General features: G+C 38.2%; 1 protein-coding gene across 2 annotated transcripts in view; it reads left to right on the top strand.

Annotated features, from left to right (window-relative positions):
* The first annotated feature begins 978 nt into the window (after positions 1-978).
* Positions 979-25,987, top strand: part of LOC140656696 (transcription initiation factor TFIID subunit 4-like) — a 150,344-nt gene continuing 125,335 nt past the window's right edge. For both annotated transcript variants that reach the window (XM_072872722.1, XM_072872721.1), the window contains exons 1-7: positions 979-2,173; positions 6,010-6,182; positions 19,153-19,290; positions 20,527-20,754; positions 21,668-21,790; positions 23,520-23,609; positions 25,452-25,709. In XM_072872722.1, coding sequence (XP_072728823.1) covers positions 1,015-2,173; positions 6,010-6,182; positions 19,153-19,290; positions 20,527-20,754; positions 21,668-21,790; positions 23,520-23,609; positions 25,452-25,709 — 2,169 coding nt within the window. In that variant the 5' untranslated portion in view covers positions 979-1,014. The remainder of the gene's footprint in view (positions 2,174-6,009; positions 6,183-19,152; positions 19,291-20,526; positions 20,755-21,667; positions 21,791-23,519; positions 23,610-25,451; positions 25,710-25,987) is intronic.

The following is a 25,987-nucleotide window of genomic DNA, read 5'->3' as shown; positions in this document are numbered from 1 at the left end:
ACAAATCCACAGTGGTTATCACTTGCATGCAAAAACAGATGCAATGAACTGCGGGTGATGGTTATTCACAGGAAAAATTATTTATTTTGAAGGTCCCACCAAAGAAACTGCCCTGTCATTAGTGAAAGAAATGATGGGTTAGGACCGCTGTCTTTCTCTTAAATGGTATTTCTGAATGCATGAAGCAAGCATTGATGGGAAAAGGGTGCACAGCAGTGCAATGGCTGAAGTGTTAGCAACAAAATAAACTACTTCAAATTTCCTGTGGGGATGCTGAGGGAACACAGTATGCCACCAGAGCAGCTGCTGTGATAATGCCAAGAATCTTATTTTTGTTTTACAAGTCTTCTGTTAACAGTGTCCACATTAGGAAATTGTATTACTGCAACCATTCTTGTCTAGGTAAAGCAGTAGCTTTGGACATAAATGTCTAAAATTCTAAAGCGGACACAGCAGTGCAAACGTTGAGTGCCGGTACTCTGCGTGCATCTTTGGATTTCAAACAGCTTCAATAGCACTTGAAGTTCCCTCCTTTGAAGGAGTTAGTGTGTAAGGCAGCTGAGCCACTACAACCGACTACATGCATGCTTTCAGGCATGCCTCAAACCTCCCTGCCAGAAGTCCCTACAGACACAGTTAATGGCGGGCTCTCACAACCCCCTGCATGGCTAAGGCACCTGCCTGGACACGCTGTGGCCCCTCGGCTGCCCGAGGAGCAGCCCCCCCCGCCCTCTCCCTCACGTAGCCGTCCCTCGCCCAGACGGATCAGGCCGCCGGGCCACTCCCGTACCCTGCCGGCCGGACTCCGCAGGAGCGCTGCAGATCTCACCAGGCCTCGAAGGACGCGGAGCAGACGGCCACGGCCCCGCGGCGACGGCCGCCGGCGGCGCGCTCTGCCCCTGCCCCGCCCCCCCCGGCGGGGGAGGAGGAAGCCGGCCCCTCCCAGAATGCCCCGCGCGCGGCAGAGGCCGGCGCGCCTGCGCGCTGCGCGGCCGGCTCCCAGCTCAGCGCAAGATGGCGGCGGGCGCCTCGGACCCCCTGGAAGAGATGCTGCTCTTCTCCGAGGAGGTGGACGAGAAGGCGGTCAGCGACCTGGTGGGCTCCTTGGAATCGCAGCTGGCCGGCGGCCGGGGCTCCAGCGAGGCGCCTCAGCCCAGGACCTCCGCCCCGTCCCAGCAGCAGCAGCCGCAGCAGCAGCACCAGGGGAGCCTAGCGGGGGGCAGCAGCCCCGTCCGGCAGCAGCAAGGGCATCCCGCGCCTCCTCCCGCTCCCGGGGCAGAGGAGGCGGCGGGCTGCCCCGGCGCCGCGGAGAGCCGAGCCCCTGCCCAGGGGCCGCTCCCGTCCCCGTCCCCCCCGGCGGCGGCAGCGGCGGCGGCGGCAGCGGCGGCGGCAGGGAGGGGAGTGAGTGTAAACAGTAGTAGTGTGCAGCAATCACATGGAGCGGCTCTCCTCAGCAGCGGCGGCAGCAGCCCCGGCGCGCCCGCCGCCCCTGCCCCGCCGCAGCCCGCCGCCCCCCCGCCCGCCGGCGCCCCTGCCCAGCCTGTCAACAACCATGTGGCTGCCGGCGCCGCTGCCCGGGACGCGGGGAGCCCCAGCCCCGGCGGCAGCCCGCCCGCCGCCGACAGCGCGCCGCCGCAGCGCGCCGAGGCCGCGGCCGCCGCGGGGGGGAGCGGGACCCCGGCGGGGGGCGGCGGGCCGGCGGGAGCGGCGGAGGGCGCTGCCGCCGCGACCGCGCCGCTCCCCGGCGAGGCGGCGCCCAACGGGGAGGGCGCCGGGGGCCGGCCGGCGGCAGTCCCACCAGTCAGCAGCCACGGCAGAGCCGACGCCGCCACAGCACAGACCAAGCCCGCGCACGGCCCGCTCCCCGCAGTAAACGCACTCAGTAACTCCGCCAGCCCCGCGCCCGCCGCTGCCGGCGCGGCCGCCCCGCCGGGACAGGGCTCGGTCGCCAACTGCGCCCCGCCGGCCCCCGCGGCCCCCGGCGCCGCGCCCAAGCCGGCGGTCGGCGTCGCCAAGGCGGGCGCTGCCCTCCCCGTCGCCCCCGCGGCCCCCCAGGCCCTGTCGCCCAGGCCGGCGCTGGGCGCTGCCCCCAGGATCGTGGCCCCCCAGCTGATCGTGAGGCCGCCTCAGCAGACCACCATCCAGCTGCCCCCCGGCTTCACTATCCCGCCCGGTAAGTGGAAACACAGCAGCCGCGGGCTCGCCGCTCTTTCTAACCCTTTTTTCTTGGCTGAGGGTTTTTTTTTCCCCAAAGTTGTCTTCCCGCTGCTCGACGTGCTGGAAACAAAAGAAGAGACACCTGTCCGAGGGCGACGTCTGACAAACAGGCTGCCGTTAATGAGGATGTAATTGGTACGGGACGGGCGGTTGCTAATGCAAAGTAATTATGACTGTTGGTTGATGAGTTACTTGTTTTGTCTTGGGGAGAGGGCGGCAGTCACGGTGAGTTATTTTGTAATGGTGTAGTGAGCAGTTGTGCAGGAGATAAAAAGCTGGGCTGTTAGAATAATTTTATATATGCTTTGAAGGACTCTGTTTTCTGCTTTACTCTTGATAGGCTTGAGAAGTTTTCCTTTTTCGAAGAGTGTCTTCTGCCGTCAATCAGGTGGCAAGATACAGGCTAATTTGTGTAATTTAATCTAAAATGTTTCATTTCAGTAAGTGTGATGGTGTCATTCTCCACTGCGTCTGGGCAGCCCTTACATCACCGGATTTTATTTCTAACTCTGAAGTAACCATTGCGTCCTGTCTGTTCTCCTTTTAGTTTCTTAACTGTCAGTACTAAAGATGTAAGTTCAGCAAGGTTGCTAACTAACCAAAACAGCATCCCTTCATCTCAGTGATTTCTACTCTAATTGTATAGTGATTCATCTGAAATTTTGAAGGGTTCTGTGGTCCCCTACTTAGATTTCCATGTTGCAAAAAGTTGGTAACTTTGTGCCTTCTTGATTTAGGATATGATTTAACATTTGAACTAATTTTTTATTTTTTGCTTTTAATATCAATAGCATGATAATATGCGGAGCTATCGATGTAGTCTGAAATAACTTACTTCTTCCACCATGTTTCTTAAAATATTTGATATTTATTAGCTAAGTGGAGCAAAAATGTGATGGTGTAGAAGCTTGCTTCTAAGTGGACTTTCAGTAGTTGTGTCTTTGGCTGTAGTTTATGACACTCGTGCTCCAAATTCTAATGCTCCAACCAGATAAAGCTCAGTGGTTTCATGAAGACCTAACTAACTTAAAACAGATAAGATGTTGCTATTCAGACTGTATTAGTGCCTTTAGCCTTTGATTTCCTGTTGTTAATCTGTTTGATAATTAATATACACATATGATAATGTGTATCATAACTTTGCATACAGTTTCTGAAGTTTATTGTGTCAGTACTTGGTTCTGCTACTTAATTTTCAAACAAAAGAGGAAAACAGAGCCCTTAAAATCAATCTGGTCCAAGGTTTAGAAAATGTTACAGAAATAATACTGTGGAAAGTTATAATTTTATTTTGTTATGAGATAGTTTGAAATCCATTAAATTTGCATAAATATGAAGACAGTATGTTCTAAGATGAAGGTATTCAGAAAATGCAATGTTATTTTTGAGTTTTTACTCTTTAAATTAGTGGATCATTTTTAATTTATTTTGAAACTCCCATATGGTAAACTTCTGTCTAAAGCAGAAATTTAGAATCAGTTTTTGAGAATAGGTTATTTTAGTATATAATACTCAAAAATTGTGTATTTCATCTTGACATGGCTGACAGGAAAAATTAATTTCATAATTTAACCAGATTCTAATTTGTACATATTGTTCAGTAAAAGAAATTTGAAGTCCTCCAAACTGAATTAAAACATAACATTAATACGTGAAAATTTATGCATCTATAATGGTAATTATGTCTGCAACTTTTTTGAAACTGTGTGGCATGTATTGCAATTAATTTGTCCATTCCATTCTTTTTTTTTTTTATTCAGAATGAGTTCTATAAAATTGGAAGTTAAATTAACAAAACACCTGTGAATCAGTGTAATGCCAATAGAGTGTGTGTTTTTTAATGCATAGCAGGCATTATCCTATGAGGATTTTTATATAAGGTTCACAACATAATCAGAGAAGCGATACCTGTTTGGCCAGTTGGCAACGTACTAATTTTTGTGTGTCCAGATGGTTTAGGAACGGTGTGTATCAAATACATCACCTGCTTACAGAATTTTCTATAAATACAAACCCTGAGCTTTGGTGCTTGAAGGGCTAGTGAACCTAAAATGCTATCTTTTAAAATAATTTTTATGGTGTGTTTTTTTTTCCCCCAACTCTTCTTTTAAAAATTACTCTCTGGGCTTTGAAAGAGAGTTAGGATTGTGTCTTTTAGATGTGGTCCTTGCTGTAGCTCTCTGTGCCTTTTATCTTAAAGCTTGATTTCCACAAGTCTTTAATTTGTAGTAGCAGAAATTTGCCTTCTCTTCATGCTTTTATCAGTGACGGTTGGCTGGGAGCACCTAAGACTACGTGAGTGAGGGCTTTTATTGGTGCTGCAGTTCACTCGTGTTCATCCCAGGACTGGGATTTGTATTTCTGTGTCAGACACTGAAAGAAAGACTTTCTTGGTACAAGGTACTTTTGAAATTTGTTACTTGCTTGATGTAATACTGTTCAAATTTCTTTATCCTCATGATATGTTGCAAGCCGCATCCATTTGCTGAGGTGTTTTTTTTCTGGGAAGCTAATAATTAGAAGTGGATGTAAGCTTGTACCTTCTTTATTTTCCCTTGAAAAGTTAAAAAAGATATATGAAGCAATTTGCACGTAGAGATAAGTTGCGGAAACGACATCTACTGACTTTATCAACAGAATAAAAGTTGACTTCCTAGATCCATATTTTTTGGTTCTCCAGTAGTTACAGGCAAGATGTTTTTCTGGTTATAGACCCATTATATCCTACGTTGTATCCTATCTAGGTTAAATTATTAAAATGTATTCTGGAACGAACTTGGAAATTCTTGTAAAATAATCTGGCTGGGGAACTGCTTCTTAATTCTGAGAGGACTAGAGGAAGCACATCACATGCTTTGCAGTGATCTTGAATAAGTGTGAAGCTCCAGATGATCCAGTGACCAACTTAACCATTGTCTCCCCTTTTCTGTCCTGCTGATTGTGGAAAACTTAGGCCGGTTACACTTGGGGCAAAACTTGTTGGCACTGACTGTGTTGTGTAGAAGGCCTCTATTTGTGAAATGTGTTACTAGAAAATAATCTGAAAGTATTATCCTTTACTTCCAGAAAGTCTTAGAAAACACTTGCCAAGTACTCAGTTAATTTGAAAACAATTCCTTTGGTGTTTTCCTAAAATATCTGCACTTGTATGATTCTGTGCTGAGGAGTAGTTGTGTTGGTTCTCTGGGTATGACGATATTTTTTCTTGATGTCTGAACCACAGGTAGTGCCTCCCAATACAGTGATGGTGGGTCCCAAATAAATCCATGTGTTAATGCTCAACAATTAACTAAATCTCAAATACTGTATACTCAGAAATGTGTCTGGCCTAATGTTTGCATGTACACATCCCCTGAAGCTGTTGTTTTAGTAAAGCTCTCATGTCATTGTCCTGGTATGTTCATACTGAATTCTGTTCTCAGCTACTGGATTGTTGTTATAGTTTACTTTTAATGAATATTGCTTTCTAATTTTATTCTGCTGACCCTGGCTAGACTGCTGCAAGTCGCTGTACGCCTGTACACTCAAGTGACAAATTTTTTTTCATCGCTGTTATCCATAAACTGCAGTTACTTGAATTCCAAACTGAATTGAGTATTAGTTTTTGTCTGCTAGTAGGGGCTCCTTTTCTTTGAAATAAAATCTCATGTTATACCATAATAAAAAAAAAAAGATACAGTATAAAGAAAAATGTACAGTGCTATATGTTAATGTTATTCTGTATGCTGTAGTTAGATAGTTCTTTATATATTATTCTTCAGTCTATAGTTATTGTTACTTTGTTCTCATTAGGTATGGTCTTGGTGCGCACGGATGCTGGACAGCTTGTAATGGTGCCTCAGCAGGCTCTAGCACAGGCTCAAATGCAGGCTCAAGTACAAACACAGGGACAAGGTCCTACCAACATTTCACCTAGACTTTCAGTGCCCACAACTGGCCCTGTTTTTCGCCTCTCAACAACTCAGGTATGTCTGGCTTGATTTCACTTTACTTTTGTGCATGATGTTTTCCTCTGTCTTACACACTGTTAGCTCATATGTTTTTGCAAATGTGCTTTCCTCCCCTTTTTTGTTGTGAAAACAGGAAAAACTTACTCAAATGCAGTTTATTTTCTGAGGCCTAGGATTTTTTTTTGTATTTCAGAAAAAAATCTACTTTATGGAGTCTCTCAAGACCTTGTTCAGACTGTGAGATCACTGGAGGCTAGAAGGCTCAGTCTTAGCCAGAACTTAGTTTGGACTGTATACCACTGGTTCAGTAAGCACCCCTTGTTCCTCTGAATCAGAAGCATTGTGATATCCCAGCATGCTGAATGGATGCACAGGATAGCTAGATTTCACTAGAAATTAGAAAAGAAAAAGCCAAGCACATTCAATACAAGGAGTTGGAATAATTAACTTTTCTAATATACTTTATTCAAAATAAAGTTTTGATTCCTTTGATTCACCTCTGGGTGTGATCTGTCTACACTTAAAGTTTTGTCTGTGTTATGACTACATTTCCTTTTTCGTATGGATTGACAGGATAGTATGCTTTCCTACCCCAGACTCTTGGAGTGTGTTTATTTCAACTCAGAACTGATTTATTTTCAAGGATGAAGGTGTACTGTTTTTTAAATTACTTGATAGCCTACCAAGTGCATTGGTTTAGAATTTTGTAGGGAGGCTGTTTAGTTTTGGGCCATTTGGGGCTAGAGCTGAGCTATCTTGCTAAAATCACAGAATCGTATAGGTTGGAAAAGACCTTTAGGATCATCGAGTCCAACCGTAAACCTAACACTACCAAGACCACCACTATACCATGCCCCTAAGCACCTCATCCAAACGTCTTTTAAATACTTCCAGGGATGGCGACTCAACCACTGTAGAGGCAAACATCTTTGGATGTTAGTACAGGGCAGCTGTGCCATAATAATAATAGGTGGAGTTTAAGGTAGTTTTGCCTAAGGTCTTTGTTTGCAGAAGTAATTAATAATTCTGAGTGGAAAGAGGTGAAGAAGGTGTTTTTATAATTTTTTAATTGATTGTTGTATAGGTTGCTTGAAATAACTCAAACATATATTTCCTGATGTTTAACATTTGATTACTGTCCCATTATATGGTTTGTGCATTACACCATATTTACAGTCTAAAAGATAATTGTTTAATTCAAAACTGAAAACAATGATAAACTTTTCAGGAGAGGAGGAAGCCAGAATAAAACTGGAGACTTGAAAATAAATTACTAACATGAGGCAATCTAAAACACAGAGTAGCCAACTAGAATGTTAAGCTTTAGAAATGAGTGTCACTAGGAAGACTGTAGCTCAATGGAATGTATCTCAGGAAAGACATAAATAAAAGCCTGGAAACACTTGAAGACCTTTATGCTCTCAGAAAAGAGATAAGTGCGGTATTGGATGGAATTCGTAAAAGAACTCTTCACAGAAAAGGAAGCCGTTTAATGTTTACATTTGTGATATCTGGAAGGACAAGAAGACTTGTAGAAGCCTTCAAAGATAAATGTATTTCAGGAAAAATAAACACAGAGATAAGCCTGTGTTAATTTTGAGATTTTTTTGACTAGTTTGACGACAACAAAAATCCAGACAAGTTGTTCTTTTCAGTTTGTATGTCTGTCTTTGGTTGTTTGGAGCTTTCTTTGTAAATAAGTACAATCAGTTCTTTAGTAGTGACTACAAGGGACTGTATAGCACACATTCTAGCAATGGATCCTGAGACAAGTCCATAGCGTAAGTGCAAAACAGAAATTGTGGAGTGGGACTGTACCAAGAATATGATCTCAGTCTGTTAGAATGAGTTTTTTATCTGTTTCTGTTTCATGCTGTTAGTTTTCATGTAACTTTAACTGCTGTGGCCAGCATACAGAATTAAAATTCAGAGTGGAAACATTCATAGAAAATTAAATATTAACAAATTGTCTGTAGTTTGAAAACGTTTGAGGAATACATTTTTATTGTACATAGAACCTTAGGAAGCATACAAAAATGTAGACTGACTGCTTGGCTATGTGTGTTCAGTCTTTATTAGAAGACTGGAGTTTAGATCCCAAAGTCAACCTTAAGATGTGTGCACAGCAAATGTTGGGAGTCGATCATGTTGGCCTCAGGCAGCTGTTCTCTAGTTATATGAAGCAGTTAAGGTTGCAGAAAGAGTATAATCTGACTTGCTGGATTTATATAAAAATAAACCTGTGACGATACTACATGTTCATGTGTTTGTAGAGATACCTAAAAATCTGAAGGAGTTCAGGTATTAGAAAGATGCAATTGTTTTTGTGCAGAGTTCTGCTCAGATAAATACCCCGCTGCATTATAGTTACTGCTTTACACTTGTTAGTGCTAATAAACTGGTTGAGAATAGAGGAAACCAGCAAGGCCTTATGAATGATAAACGTCTTGCAGGATGCAAAAGTTTGATTATTTTAGTGTGGCAGGATTAGAATCATGGTATTGTAGCTTGTCAGGATTCATCTCCTTTGACAGATCTTTGTGGTAGCTGCCCAAACTGTACTGCATCATTTCTTTATTTGTTGTAATTAGCAAGGATAAGAAATAACTAATATTGTCCTTGGGAAATGTAAATTGAACTTCCATGACTCTGCATGTGGTCTGCAGACTCTTCTTTCATTTTTACAGTGCTTATGTTTTATATATGTTTGACCTTAGAGTGTTCTTTAAAAATCATGGTTGACAACCTTTTAAAAACAGATTGTAAAGGTTTAAATTCTAAAGGTTTATCATATCGGAACTAGACACTAGACTTTTATTTCATTAGGTGGGTGGTTTATAACCAGAGATTATTCATTGGTTTTCTGGAAGAAATGTCCAATGACAAATATTATGCTAAGGTTTTAGAAGTATCAGTTACTTGTTTGAGTAGTCATTATGATTAACCAAGAAAAAGGATCAAGTTCTAAAATAGAGGAAATTGTGTGTACTGACAATTTTTTCAGTGAGTTTATAATTAAACTTTTTTCTTTCAGAATCAAATTCTGATGTGTCAGCAAGCTAAATTCTGTCAATTAAAATTTTTGGTAGAAATTTAAAATGTATGGAAAATAGTGTCTTATGTTTTTATGTCTATAAAGTGTAATATTCAGGAGTCCTAATCTCCACTGTGACTGAACACAGAAAACTTGTGTGTGCCATTAGCTCAAGACAGACAGAATGTAAACATTAATTGCTTGAGTCCTGTGAAATATTTTGCAAGATTGATGAACATTGCAGGCTATGCGGTTTTAACCTCTAGAACATCAAATACCTCTCTCTCCAATACGTTAGTGAAATGATTGTTACTTTACTGTGCAGAGCTCATTAAATTTACTATTATGTTTTTATTCAATTATTTTAAGATAGTTTTATTTGGATTAAAATGCAGGGTGCTTTAAATGTGTAGTATTTAGTGATGTACTTCAGTCACTGAGTTTGTGTTTTACTCTACTTTTACCTATGTAGAAAGTCTATGCAGGTGGAAGTTTGCAGTCTACCATAAGCATTCTAGGAAATAGTATCCTGTTATGAAGAATGTATGATCTGTCTCAGAAAAGCCATAGCTTTCATGGTTCATAGGTATTATGGTTGCTTTTCTTCAGAGTGTCCTAATTTTTAGCCAGTGTCAAGTGTCACAAGTTACTCAGCTAAGTGATTATTTTCAGTGTTATAGTTAATTTGTATATACACTTTAAATAATTTTTGTGTTAAGAAAGTGTGTTATGAGCTATTAGTTAGATATAAAACACAGGTTATTAAATAATATGCCAAAGAAGTTGCAAAAGCTGGCAGTTACTTTTGGCAACTCATTAAGAAGTGTTGAGAGTGATAACTGGAGAATATAAAATGAATTATGAAATCACCTTTTTAAAAATTACAAGAAAGATCGTCTGAAAAATTACCAAAGTGTTCATCTAAATTTGAAACTAATCGACAACTAATTTATTTCTCCTTCACTCTCAATAACGGAGGAGGGGAAGATAAGGAAATGTTTCAAATGTTCTTAAATGAGATTGAGTTGATCAATACATACAGAGCTGTCCAGTTTCTGAAGTGCTTCTGCAGCCTGGTAGTATAACAGGATTTCTTCCCGTATCCCAGGGCTGTCATTTGATACATCTTCTCCCAGTTATTTGGGAGGAAAATGATTCAGATTTCCTGTGAAAACTCCTCTAGCTTCAGTAGATGGGCTTAGATCCAGGACAGTGTGTGAGGAAGGAGCCACCTTTCTCTAGGAACAATGGAAGCTGCTGAAAGAGAGAAAGTGTAGTCTGTTTTCCCTTGGGATTTAGTGTATGGGCTTAGGATAATGCTTTCCTTGAAGACAGTGCCTTTATCCTTACATGTTGCATTGCTGAAGGTTTGGAAGTCAAATATCTGTATACAGTAGTATTTACCTCTGTAGGGAAGTGATATAGCCATCCCTCCTCCCTTCCCAAGTTAAAATATATATTGATTGCAGTGCCAAACACAAAAGTTCAGAAAGATTAAGATACATAACTTCCCGTTCACCCTACATTAATCTCTTCTCTACATGTGCAGTGTATTACGGTCTTTGCATGATAAATGCACAAAGATAAAAGCTTCAGCTAGGCAATCAAGGCACACAATTGATGTTGCACAGCAAACTTACATCTGATGTTTCTTACATTTCGAGTGCTTGGCTTTGCTATTTAAGTTATTGTTTGACTTCTGTTGTTTGTAATACCTTTGTCTCATTTTTTGCAGCTTTTAGGAGTAGATGATGTAAGCAAATGTAGTACGGCTTTGGGGACAATTTTGTGTTAGATTCTTGGAAGAAGATAGGCAAATCAATTTTGAAAGGAAGACTTGGGTTCTTTTCTCAAGTCTTCGGTGGGGTAATCTTTGATTAGACATTTACTTATGCTCCTCTCGATTGCCGCTGTGTAAAATATGAATAAAATCTGCTTGTTTTCAGTTCCTAGTGGAATTCTGGAAAACTGGCTAATCAGGATAAATAAGTACCTTGTAGGAAGGATCTCAATTGTGATCAGTTCAATGCCAAGCTCAAAGGGTCTGGAGCATGGGAATGTGTCCCAAAAGGATGTACAGTGTCTGAAGCACAGAGTCAGAAGCACATTTCACTGCACAGAGTAGCAGTGAAATGGATTCAGTCAGAAGAATCAGAATATGAAAGTAACAGACTAATATGGAGAAAGCAGTAATTGAGAGAAGTGCCTGTAACAGGAAGATGTACTTGATATTTTAATGATCTTTTACAGTTACAGTCTTTCTGGTTTCTTTAAGTAAAATATTCAAGAAAAGCATGAATAGGTACAATTGTACCATAAAATAGTTTTGTTTTAGGTCCAATTATAAGATTGTAGAGGACTGTAATGGGGGGATATTAACTACAGCTAACTACATTTTTTTTAGGGAAAAAATATTGCAAAATATTCAATATATAAAACCATATATATAAATGGTATATAAAACCATGTTTTGGTATATAAAACCAACATTTTTCAGATTGTGAATATAAATTCATCTTCTTGGTGCAGCTACCAGAGGCTTGACTTTTTAAAATTGGTATCCTATGTTTTACATGGAAGTACTCAGTCTTACCAAATATTATAATAATCTTTTGATGCGTTAAGAAGTGCAATTTTGTTGTACTGTGAATACATTTTCAGTGATAACATGCTTGTTTGAAAAACCATACTTAATGAAATAAAAAAGATTTGGATGTTTAAAGCAAACATTGATTTGAGTTAACTGTGAATAATTGTGATTGATCAATTTTCTCTTTCTTCATGATTTTAGTTTCCTTTTAGTTTTTGATTGACATTAATTTTAGCTGAATATTAAAAAGTGATTAATGTTGCCAAAGTTTCATCTGCTATAGGATCATAGTTAAGGTACAGGATTTTTAGGAAACAAGCGATAATTCGATGGAACTTCAGTTGATCTTAGAAAAATTTTGTTCTGGATTCTTGTATTACAAGCAGGTCAAATAAGTGTGGGTTTGTTTGCATTACTATATTCTTCAGAGATAATAAGTAAATTTGGAAGTCTTTTAGAACTGGTTATTTAGATTGCATTACATTTTTGCCTCCACATCTTGTTTTGAAGCTTATACTTGTGGAATTATGAAAAATGGGTAGGTGCTGCCATCTAGTTTTTCTTTGGTGAGTTTCTTTTGTTTATCTACATTTTTCATTTGTACAGTTTATGACTTTTCATGCTTTTGATGCAGATTTTATTTGCTGGTTTCAGTATCTTAATACCCAGTTGGATTTACATTCATAACCAAAAAGCAAAAATAAGTTACTTATTTTAAGTTATTTTTAATTAAAATTATTTTATGTTACAAGATTAAAGTGCTGCTGTACACCAGGAACATAAAGTGAGTATCATACAGGAAAGACCAATGTTAGCTTGGCCCATAATATTTTCTTGCGGAGTATCTGTTATTGGAACTTACAAATTGGGTGAAATAGTGTATATTAGAGTTTTCATGAGACTGCTGCTGAAAATGGATTTGGTCTTAGAGTTTACTAATGTTTTTGTTTCAAGTTAGATTCAAAATGTGTTTTCCAGTATTAAGTTGCTTTGTATATTTCTAGGGATCAGAAAAGGTAGTGTAAAGTTATGTGTAAAGTTTGATGGTTTAGTCCAAATATTTAGGCACATAAGTGGGCTACTTAACAATTCTTCTGCTACAAATATGATTACCAATCACTTGAGTTTTCTTTCCATTGCATAAATAGTCCAATCAATATATATGGATGTATTTTTAAGAAAATGACAATTCTTTTCTAGCTTTGGTTTTATTTTTTTGCTTTAGGCATTTTTCTAACTTCTACTCTGCAGAATTTCATGTTCATGATATAAACTTTACTGGTTTGTTTTCTGTGTTTTGACATTCACTTTCTGTTAAGTTTCACTTTACCATCCTTTTTCAAAATGAAAAAAAAGTCTTTTGAACTTGTGAAAAATGCTGAATCACCTGCTCTGGAAGTGGCTATATTTTTGCTATGAAATACATTTGATGCAGACAACAGCAGCTTAGTCTTTGCCATCACGTGTGATGTTGAGAGCAGTTCTAAACTTTTCTGATGTTTCACAAGCTGCTGTTCTTGCTAAAGCGGAGCCTTTCAAGTCTGAGATAGTTCTGATAATATGCTATGCCTGTGTTTTCAGCAGTGTTTGTATTTTTATGTCATCTTTTAGTTTTGGTAATTTTTTTCTTGTTTTTTGAGCTCTTCTTTCTTTTACACTGTTTTTCCACACCCTTTCTGCTTTTCTGACAACTGCTTATTTTACTTTTTGCAGAAATTTTAAGAAAATGGATAAATCTTTGTTGTTGCCTGAGGTGCATTACCACTGTTATCAAATAAGCTATTCTGTACTATTTCTTTTGTATAGACAGTTTTTGGGTTTCTTGTGCAATGTTCTGGAGAAGACGTTTGTGTTAGCAGGGCAGGTAGGTTGAAAGGCTAGAGAAAGTAAAAAATGTGTGGTCTCGGCTATGCTTTAACCTCAAAACCATTTTCCTTCCTTGATTTCATGGTGAGTGAATCTTTCTGTATAAGCAGATAATAAGTTCTTGCTATTTACAAATTCTACCATTTACATTTTCATAGTATTAATGTATCTTTCAAAACTTTTTAGAAAACACTCAAACTCAAATTAGAAAACACTTTTTAGAAAACACTCAAATTAGTAAGACTGTAAAATTAAACATGCAAACATCAGGAAATGCTATAAAGAAGGTTCCTGAGCAATCTAATAGTGGCTCCCATGTGCATATGCATTATACTGCATGACCACATACTACTGTTATTTTTAATTTCTACAGTATGTAGGCTGGACAGTCTTAATTAATGAAGAATTATGTAATATTTTTTTTTCCTCCACTGTTCAGTGGGTTGCTTCAGGCTTATTTGCTGCATATTATCTAAGCCCCCCTCTGAAGTGGGAATTAATAACCAAGCAGGTTTTTTTGTGAAGCTTATCCCTATAACACTTTCTCAACAATGCAGGGGATTGTTGAGAAATTAAGGGGATTATTAGCCTCTTTTTATAAGTAGAAAACAGAGCCCAATTGCTTCTATTTTAAATATTGAATTAAAAATACTGGTTAATTTTTTGTGTTCAGTTTGACTTCATTGTCTTCATTCCTGGTCACACTGCTGGTCACAAACCCCACATTTCAAGTTGTCTGGCCGAAGAGGCATTGTTTACAATAGATTATCTACATTTGCATGCAACACAAGTACTGAGAAATTGAGGCAGGGGTAGAATCTAATTGTAGGGCCAAAATTTGGCTGCTTTTTATCCACCAGATTCTTTGGATGAATCCTAGTGATTATAGATGGACCAGCCACTTCACCAGAGAATGAGAAAGTACTTTGATAGTGTATTATATAGGTATTTGCTTATACCAACAGGATGCTGAGACTTCAGAGGTAGGGGTTTTGGACTTAGAACCCCTGGTTTCTGAAGGTTTTCTCTGGTGGCCCCAAGCTCCTCTGCCTGTCTTGTCTAATTGCTCCCAGTCCTGTGTCTTCCTTCCCTGTTGTTCTTCTAGTTCGTGAACCCAAATGGGACGTCACGAATATGAGGAACACAGCAGCGTCTCCCTGCTTTGGGTTCTGATGCTTGACTCCAGCGATGCTGTGGTGTCCCAGAAGTGTCGTGGTAATGAAGGTTCTGCCTCTGTTGGCTGACTTGTTAGAGATTCTGCCTCCAGTCATTTTCTGCAATTGTGGGCAAATGTCAAGTCTTTAAAGGGTTAGTACTTTGGCTCAAATTTGGCTATATTTTTACCAGAGTGAAAAAATCAAATCCCTGACACACAAGTTACTCTTCAACTGACGTCTTAAGTGCATGTTCCAGATGAACCATAACCAAAAGAATTGAGAGGCAGTCAATGAAGTTTCTCCATGAACTCTTTGGAAATCTGACAGAATTTTAACTATTGGAAAACAGAGTTTGGTAGTGGGGAGCGTTATGATACCTTACTAGTAGGTAGAACTACCAGCCATGCCTATAAGAAAGGTTGTATAAATTAGTTACTCTGAAATGAGCTACCAGATTTGACCTTTAGCCTATGCTTCTGCAGGTGTCTGCAGCCCCACCTTAGTTTTCTCTTTGTTAAACACTGCCTTTTATTGTTTGAGGCATCAGGGCATCTTAGCATGGCCTGTTTTGTTTGTAAGAAATCTTCCAGATTAATGATTAAAAATAAAATGAAGTTTTATTTCAGATTTTGCAACTTTAAATCCAAACTTAAAGGTCATATTCTGCTAAAACTGAGTTTTGCATAGTACCTAGCAAAGCCAGGTATTGGAAGACACAGAAAGAGGTGTCATGATGTGTATCGTGATAAACTTTCCCCTGCTTTTGTGTTAACGTTTGTTCAAATGCTATTGGCGTATTTTCTTTCTTCCTTTTGTGATTGATAGTGGACAAGTTTATTGACAGGACTGATCATGAAATGATGTATACAACATACTTGTCAAAAGTAAGCTCTCTTGCTTTGTAGCGCAGAGACCGTGTTGCTGGTACCCTGAGTGTTCATCAGTAGGTGGTACTATAGTACAAAATACAAGTATACCACAAACTTGTTTCCAAGGATTTACATACATCAGTGTACTAACTTGTGGCAGCTTTAATTGTCTTGATTTTATAAAGCTGTGAATACACAATGCAATCCCTAAAATTGGTGTAGTCCTGCCTTGGCAGTGACAAATAATCCCTGGATATTTTGGCATATTTTCTCCATATTCAAGTGTCCTGCTTTTTCAAATGCAGCCTTGTATATTCCTCCGAATATAGAGGCGGCTTATTTGTGCACAGCAGGTACAATGCGATTTGCTCCTGTTTACGCCTCGAGCTTTGCCTCTGTATTCATGTGTCCAGAGCTCTGGGGAGAAGGTCTATGTAGGAAAGTTAAGGTGTAGTTATTTAGGGAGTGGATTTACAGGACACAGAGTAATTCCACACTAACTTCTTCTGTGAACAATTATAATGTGCACTGACTGCCTTTGTGGAAGTGATTTACTGCACACTGAAACTGGAGTCAGTTGCATTATCTGCATGACATGTGCAGGCAGGATGAACCTTGGGACATGCCCCCTCCAAGCTGGCCAGACATGAGCCAGATCTGTTTTGAAATCCCTATTTCCACAGTAGCACTGTGCTGCGCTCCACTTACAATTTCTAACCTCTCTGTGTGGACAGAGCCAGCTCAAGTGTGTATACAAAAGGCTATCTTAAGCATTCTCAAGTGTCCCCATGGAGATTGGTAGGGGATTATATGCTGTATTCATTCATGTTCTAGTTTCCTGCCTGTTAGTGTCAGAGTACAGGGAAAAAGCCTCTTAAACATTACTTTCATGTATTTAGGAAACGTAAAAATATGTGATGTGTCTAATCAAAAAGAATACAGTTACATCTGAAAATATGTTCCTTTCTAAGTCTCTCTTGGTAATTTTGGAATTTAGCATCATACCAAACCTTAGCAGTTTTTCTTTAAAGAACATCATAAATTCTTTTAGATTGTTCCAGTAGGAGCTTGACACATTGGGTTATGATTTTTTTAATATAATGTTGATCTTTTTTGTTTTCTTTTTGATGGATTTCTCATGAGATCTGTTTACAGCTTTCCTTTCATAGAAAACATAGCTATTTGTTTCTAAATAGTTTTTACTAGTTCTTCTTGAAGTATTTGTGTTGGGAGTCCTTATAGTGTCTTCTGGCAACTTGTAGCTGTCATTTGAAGATCATTTCCATGATACTTAAGAATTTCTCTAGGCTAGTTCCTTGTTATGTTTCTCATCCACTCATTTCATGCTTACCTTTTTAACATTTATGAGTTTTAGAACCACGTCAGTAAACTGTTGCATTACTTTTTTTGCAGTTCTTTGATAGGCTTTTTTTTCATATCCAACATATTAATAGATTTTACTGCCATTTTGTATCAAAGGCTTTTGTAACTATTGATTTTTAAAACTGAGGGTGAATTTAGTCTGTATGTTGCACAGTTTGCTCCTGTGGTCTGGCACGGTGGAATACTATGTGTGGAATGTATTGCATACTTAGTTGGGTAATATGCTGTTATGATACTGAAATTTTATATTTTAATTATATGCAGTTTTGTTTTCAAGTATGTTCCTATGATGAATTGTGGGCATTTATTAGCTGAGAAAAATTTTCTAGCTAGCAGTCTGAGCTATTCATTTGCGGATTTCTGGCTGCAGATCTTTCTTGGAACTGAGTAGCTGGTTCCAGAAGTTTGCCTGGTTGTCTGCTTGCTTTGTAAATCCTCACCTCTGGAGTACTGACAAGAAGGGGGTAGATAACACAGGCATGCTGTGTTTTTAGGTTGGAAACACTGATTGTAAGCAAATGAACAAGATGCACAGTATTTGTGTTTTTAAATGCAAACATTCACAGGTAAATATAGTTTAATTCAACGAGTATTTTAAGGAAATCGAAGCAAGTGACTTCTTTGCAACAGAGGGAAGAGGTATGGTATCTAAAAACAGAAAAAACTTATATGATCCTTCTTCCAAAAAACCAGACAATTCTACCTATTCATGATGATGCTGTTTATTGCCTCTAGGCTGTCTCAGTATGAAAGACATCCCTAGTCAAGATTTTAAAAATCTTTAAAGCTATCCAAACAAAAAAAAAGGTTTTGTTCAGATGTCAGGTAGATTTTTTTTTCCCCCCTCTTTTCCCCAAGTACAGAAGATTGATATCCAGTAGATGATGTTGCTGGACTGATTGGTAAGGAATGCTTGGGGCTTTGAATGCCTGCCTGGGCCTCTGTTCCTTTTGGAGATCTCTTAAGTATACTGGATGTTCTTTGAAGAAGTATTTTATGTAGGTCTACTAGACAATGTAAGAATCTAAAATAAGCCATTCTTTATAAAAATATTAATTATAGAGACATATAACTTAAAATGTAAATCAAGGAAAATTAGTTTTATCTTGTGAGAAACAATATTGTCTGTGGTTTATTACTCCAGCCAGTTAGAAAATTTGTCTTTTCTAAGTATGTGTTTGAATGCAAATCTTAATAAATGCAAGTTATAAGAGACCAGTGGGGCCTCCATTTTTAATAACGAGTGGTTCTCTTTTTGTCATAATTGCCATATTGTGTGAAGTATTTCTTCCATAATGGTATTTACATTCCTGTAGAATTAAATAACTTTCCTGGAGACATTTTTTATTCCTAAATCTTGTCCTTTTATATGATGGTAAGAGATTTCAATCTCTCTCTCCCAATTAAAGTAAATTACAAAACCAATTAATATGTTTGCTGCATGAGGCAAATTTACTGAGTTGTAGAGTATGCTATTGAGTGAAAGGCTGTAAGCCAGTCATTTTCCTTTGTCTGCACTTACCATTCCAGTTGCTGTCTGGTAACAGAGTGTGCATTTTATGACAAAGATTCTCAAAATGCTTAGAATTAATTTCCGTGCAAGTTAGTTTCTATGTAATTTAATCTGAAATTATTTTGAAAATATTTTTCTGCTCTCTGAATTTTCTCTCCATATTAATTTTCTTCAAGAAAAAGCCCTACAAAAGGCCCATAAATACCAAAATGACCAATATGTGTTACTGGCAATTATAAACTCAAATATTGATGAATACTGACATGTAAATATTACAACTGAACTAATACATCAGTGTAACATCAGTTTTTGCATGTCACATCGTATTTTTTCTAATCTTTTCCACGTATCTGTATGAGAAATAGCTTTTAGGAGAAATATTGCAAACTTATCGTTGAACATAAGAAAACTCATTTTTGCATTATTTGTGAATATATATTTAAGAATATATTACCGTTTTTGGTTTTTTGCAGCGTTAATAATCATTACTCATGTAATTGCTATTATTAAAAAGTCTTGGAGATCAAGTTATGAAGGAGGAAAAAATTAAAATGCTTATTTTTCCTTTATTAGCAACCAACTTCTGTAGCCACATCTACTGTCCGCCTAGGACTTCCAGTGCAAGCCAAGGTTGTTCAATCAACTGCTACACCTGTCAGTGCTACGTCTGCTGCGACTCTGCCAGGAGGCTCTATTCTTTCACATACCACAGTAAGTAGTAGGAATATAAAAAGCGGAAGATGTGTGAAGAAAAGGATGTTTGTAATTACATGGTTTTTTGAAAGTGAATTTTGATGTGCATATGTTTGCTTTGATCGCAAACATAATCCCAGAAATTAATAATGAATGTATAGTCAGACTGTGTTATGTAGGTGCTGAGTGATAGCCTAGATCTTATTTTCTGTTGTTTCCTAGATGATAAAAAATTTGGGGGTAGTATAGATTCAGTTTTAAGCTTTTTTTTTTAAAGAAAAACTTAAATCAGCTGGACTTACAAATACTGTGTCAGTAGTGGACATGCTGCACTACGTTTGTCCCCTGTCAAGAGCTATGGTGTCTGCTGCATGGTCACCAGTGCCACAGGATCCACAGCATCACCTGTGGCATTGCAGTGCAGGTGCCTGGGTCAGCTTGTTCTGCATCTGTGCCCAAGACAGAGCAAAGCTCTGCAGTCAGGCTGGGTTGGGAAGTCCTGGTAGCTGCTGCTCAGCATGTTATGCTGCCTGGCTGAGCTCTCTAGCTTCTGCAGTGCCGTTTGGTGTGTCTGAGACGTTTTGGCACTTGGAAGGGTGGCATATTAGGTCAGATAAAGTATGAGAGCTGAACTGGATGGTGGGGGTGTCTGTATGTGGTGCTCTGTGCAGCCTGAAAAGCTTTCCAGCCTTCTAAGCTTGAGTGTGCGCAGCATGATCTTTGCCTGTGGCCCGGCTAGGTCCAGGACAGTTTTGTTTGCTAGGGCTTTGCATTGGTGCAAAAGCATGTATGCTGCTTCTGGGTTCAGATTAGGTTGGGATGCTGTGTTACTGCATTTGTGTCATCTGGATCTGAGCTGTCACTGTGACTGTGGTATAGGTAATTGTAAACCTGATGACATGACCACAGATCATTGGGAATTGACTTGTTTATATCAAGGGCCAAATTTACAGAAAGTTGAGTTACAGAAGTCACATCATCATGGTGATCTTAAAGGGCTGGATAATAGCAACTAATTTTTTAGTGGTACATTTATTTTTGTAATAAAAAGAACTTCAAATGAGGACTTTCACTGTTCAGTAAAGGGTGACAAAATTAGGGTTATAATAAGTAAGTAAAGTCAATGGTTTTATTTTGGCAAGGGTGTGTTTGAAAGGAAACAAGTTTTTCTGTCAGGCTTTCAAGAACTTCATGGTTGAGTAAAAGAATTAAAAGAAGATAATTACCTATTTTTTCAATATAAAATATTAATAGGTATCAGTAGCTACAACGAGCGCTCAAAATTTATTCAAGACAACAGTAGCAACTGGAACATCAGCTTCTCAACAACCTGCAGTAATTACTGGTGGACAAACTCAAGCTTCAGCACAAAACCAGGGTCAGCCTCGGCTGCCACTTCCACCTCATACAACAGCACAAGTACCAGCACAGCCCCAGGTCATACCAAGCTCTCCTGTACCTGGAACTACAGTTGTATCACAGGTAAGTTTTTTAAAATATTAGATGCTTGGTTTTCTTAGTACTCGATGAACTTCTGAGGTCTGTTCAGAAGCAGAAAGAACTTTTTCTTCATGCAAGCACACTTCCCGTGATGGAACAAATACTTTATAAACAAGAAACCCTTCCCCTCATTTCAACTAAATGGGATACAAATTCTGAGAGGCAGGAAGAACACTTGTGGTCAGTTTTCCCCATCCTGCCATGTATGTGTCAGTAGTGAAAGAACTATTCTATTTCTGTAGACAGAACAATCAGGCCTTCAGTCTATGGCCTTCATTATTATTGTGTTGCTGGGCCTCAAAACTGTGGTTAGACTGAAGTGTAACGTTTCTTTTTCTCGGAGTAATTAAATCATATAGAAATAATGGCTTGAAAAAATTAAAGCATCTGTTTTCCTACTGATGAAGAAAAGATTAGATATGATGATGTGTGAAGACTATTTCTAATTTGACTTTACTGCTCTAGCTGCTTTGTACAAAAACATATTGAATCAATCATTTGTTACTGAATTTAACAAATTAAGATAGCTTGGGGAACACTGCACATTGTGTATTGGGCATCTCAAAGGAGAATGCATCTCCAACAAATTGTCGTTACGTCTCGTATTTAAGGTTATTTTTATCAAAACAGACTGTAAAATATTAAATATATTTCTTTCATTGATTTTGTTGTTGTTGTTAGTATTTGTGAGGTATGATGTTCAGTTACATAAAGAAGTGAAGAAAATGTCAGATAAGTAGCAGTAATAGTAAAATAGCTGCAGATGTATTTCAAATATGTCCTGCCTGAATTAGAACAATTTCATCATTTTCCCTATTTATAGTGATCAGAGCTTGCATTGATCCTGATTGGAAAACAGCATGGATCTGATATTTGTTTTCTTTGACTTTTGCAGGAAATGCAAGAGAATGTGAAAAAATGCAAAAATTTTTTAGCTACCCTTATAAAACTTGCTTCTCATAATTCGCCATCTCCAGAAACGTCCCGTAATGTGAAAGCTCTGGTTCAGGATTTGTTGGTAAATATTTAGTTATCTTTCATTTTGTCAGTTATCTATTAAGCTTGTTATTTATGTATGCTGAATACTATTGCTTTGATCTTAACAAATTTTTTTTGCTGTAATTAAAGTGAAAGGAGTTGGGCTACATCAAAATGTAAATATTCTGTACGTTACATATCTTCAAAAATCTGTTAAAGGTAGGCTTTCTCTTAGTTTCGGAAAGGGGAAATGCAATGAAGTATTTAGTACGCATTTGTCAAAAACACTCTTGTTTTGATGGATAATATTTTGGTCGTTTATCTAGAAAAATAGAGTAAAATACAGGATTTTTCCTTGACAATTTATTAAGTTTCTTTTCCTCCAAACGATGGTCTTTCCTGAAACAGTAAGAAGCTATTAAATGTTTTAACCACAGAATGAATGTAGATATATGCCTCCGCAATGTGGTTTAGAGCTTCTAAAGTATTTTGCTAAGCTGCTGAGTCCAAGCAATTCTGCAGACAGATGCCCCTGCATGGAGCCTTAACTGCAAGTGGATTTCAAGAGGCAAAATTGTGTTTTGGCTAGACAGTCCTTGGGCCCGGAAAAAGTCTGACTTACTGTAGTCTCCAGTGCAACAGATGTTTAAGTGAATTGTATAAATGCATTGCAGACAGATGTTACTGTGGAGCTGGACAAATGGTCAAGCTTCTTAAAAGAAATTAAATACAGTCTATGAAGAATTTGTATTTAAAAGTAGTTGATACGTATTTATTGGAATTAATTGACAGAGAAACCTGTGTATTTTAGACAAGCCTAAGACTTTTTTCAAGTATGAGCCGTTCAACGATAATATTCAGTGGTTCCAGTAAAAACTTACTTTAACTTCTGAAAACTAAGAAAGATTAACTAAGTAAAGGTAACTACTTATAATATTTTAAACAAAGTCATGAGACACATATATAATAAATATATTTATTGAAGGTTGTTTTGGTTTGTTTGGTTTTGTTCTTGTTCTATATCTGTTCAGGAAAGTTAATTAATGTTTCTATTACAAGTTGAGATTGTAACTAATGATACTTCAGAAGTATTATAAAATACGCCTGTGTTACAAAGTTCTCCTGTATTAACTACTAAATAAACTGCTGACTATATATTTCATATATTTTTAAGTGTATATTTTGTGAGTATATACACATATATATACATACACACATTTATATAGGTGAAAATTTTATATATATACACATACATGTATACTTTTTATATATGCATATACTTTACATATATAGGTTTTTATATATGCATGCACATACTCTACTAAGTTAAACTGAACTTTCAAAATTGGTTTTGGAATTAAGTAAACATATTTTCTTATTACAAGGGCTGACAAATTTTATAATAGTTTGTAAGGTTACTTCAACAACCTGTTTTTATTAATATTTCTAAAAGAAATCACTATGTAAATGTTAGCAAGAGAATGGAATCCCCCGAAAAGACTTGAGTGTTTGTGGGATCTCGTTGTGTCTTAAATTGTGCATCCCAAAGGGAACTCTGTGAATTCTGAGTGCAATGTTAACATACCTAAATTAGCTCTTGACAGAAGGATTTTATAGCTACAGAGGAGTTGAGGGACTTCAGCTTTGAAAGTTCTTCTTGATATGGTAGCCTATTTAGCTAGAGAGAGAGAGAGAGATATTTTATCTGGGGAAAAAACCAACCAAACAACTGAACTGAGCTGTTGATGCTTTTTTTCTTCCCCCTGAAGGATGCAAAGATTGATCCAGAAGAATTTACAGGCCGCCTTCAATCAGAACTCAAATCATCTCCTCAGCCATATCTTGTACCTTTCCTTAAGGTAATGTGAATATTGTTTAGATAAATACAGTTTAATGCAAATGTCAATACATTAAGTTACAGACTGTACTTTTAAAATGAAATTAGCTTTGCCTGTCAAGAGCAGAACTACTCAATTTTTACTTCATGCTGCCAATTTCTGCCGAAATCGTCTTGGCGAGCCAGGTTCTGCTTACTGCTTTCGTGGCTGGGAGCTGTGGCTGTGTGCTGCAGCTGACTGCTCCCTGACAGGTTGAGAGAATGGTAAGAAATAGGGATTTCCTGCAGGAGGGAGACCTCGTGTTTGGGGCCTTGGTTTAGGTTTAAGAAAAATTTATTTGTCATCCAGAGCTGATCTGGAGTTTACTGCTTGAGTAGCCCTGATCTAGAACATTGTAGTAATTAGATTAACATAAAAAAGCAGTTACTCCCTAGTTTGGAAATAATCCATTGTCTATTCTGTAGTGATCCTTTACTGTTATAATGCATATACTTTTCTGTGGTAGTAGGTCATTTTTTGTGAAGAAGTACAGCATTCACATTTGGAAGAGTCACGAGTTATTTCTATAGAATGCTTCAAGTAATTTAATAAGCTTTTCCATATTGTTTTTATAATCTACATTTGAGTCATTGATAACTTTCAATGCATGTGTAACAGTGATTATGAAAAACTAAACTGGATAATGCCGTTGAAATAATTGATGAGCTGATCCTGCATGTAATCTGGAACTAATCTATAATAGAAGTTCTAATGTGATACCAAATCGATTTATTGTTGGGTCCTAAGTTAGTATATGTGGGAGTAAATTTATTTCGTTCTTGTACATTAGCTACAATAGCTTCCATATGCAAGATTATATATAAACATACAAAGCGCGTTTAATTATGCCCCAGCAAAACCACAACTATAATTTTAAAAGCATTTTTCTTCTAGTCCAAAACTTCTCAGTTTAGGGCAGATTTCGTCCTCTTTCTTCTCTCCCTTCAACTTTTCTTCAGAACTCTCTCCCTCTGCTTCTGTTTTTTCAAGTTATCATTAACCCTTATTTGTGCCTTTTCCTGCTCTTATACTGCAGTCACTTCTAGCATCATGATAAGTTTTAACTTGCTTCCTTTCTTTGAAGTCCTTTCTTGGCAACAGGCATTAAGTTTTTAAATAAATATTAGAAGTTTAGAAAGAACTGTAGCTGGGGCTAAACACTGTTGCATTCTACAGCTGCCTGGGGGAGCACTTCAAAAGAACACTACTACCACTTAAAAAGTAAAAAGTTTATTTGTGAAGGTACAGTATAGCCTTTTAGAACTATATTTTTTGGTTGAACTGGTCTGAACATGAAGCTTACAATAGTATACTTCTCTAATCCAGTCAGAATACATTAGATCAGTAATAATACAGTAAACACCTATTGCTGTAGGGCATCAACAGTTAAATCATCTTGTTCTGGGTACTGGAGGCATGTCAGGAGAAGTGAATCGGTGCAGCTTACTTTTTCTAGCATGCAATGGGAATAGGGTTGTTCCTACGGTTCTGCCTTTTCTATTTCCATTTTTGCCCTTCCAAAGACCTAAGCTACAAGTTCTAGATAGTCTTGAGGAGGGGAGTGTTATATTTTACTGCTTATGGTGGAATTAGGGCACATCAAAATCTACAGGATTGCTAAATCCAAATTGAAAGCTTACTAGAAATGTAAACTGAACTTTCTCTCTTACAAAATATGTTCAGTCTTATTTCTTTTTGATGAATAGGCAGATAGTAAAATTGGAAAGAAAGCTGCATTCTTTGAATTATATTTACAGCAAATTTCAAAATATTTTTTGTCAACCTGCTAAATTTGATATTTCATAAACTTTCTTCTGTTTTTAGAAAAGTCTACCTGCATTGAGACAATCTTTACTGAATAGTCAACATTCAGTTTTGCAAGGACAGCCGTCTCAGCAGTCACTTCAACAAACCAAGCTATCACAAGTTATACCTCAATCTGCCTCTGGAAGCATTTCCTCTGTTGTCACAACGCAGACAATAGGAATAAGGCAACCAAACAACATTTGCACAGTCTCTGTATCAAATACAGTGCAGCCTCCTCAGGTTAAGGTGGTACAGTCAAATCAGAGTTCTCAACTGGTAGGTACTGTAGTATAAAAGAGAATTTATTAACAAACTGAATAGCAGTTTTCAATGATATTTTTATTGCAGCTTGTTTGGGAAAATACTTTTTTGTTTGTTTGTATCATGTTCTGTGATATATAGTAGTACCTCATTTTGTGGCAGTTCACGTGTATGTTCAACCATTAGTTTAGATAACGTTATTAACATAGCTTAAATTTAAGAAAGTACACTCTTGGCCTTTTTGTCTGGAATACGGTGATTGTTATATGAGCACAGTGGAATTTGAATTAATT

Source organism: Ciconia boyciana, chromosome 9 (genome assembly GCF_034638445.1).
Source record: "Ciconia boyciana chromosome 9, ASM3463844v1, whole genome shotgun sequence".
In the NCBI taxonomy this organism is placed as follows: domain Eukaryota; kingdom Metazoa; phylum Chordata; class Aves; order Ciconiiformes; family Ciconiidae; genus Ciconia; species Ciconia boyciana.
The sequence above is the reverse complement of the archived record's forward strand: the minus strand, read 5'-3'. Positions and strand labels throughout refer to the sequence as shown.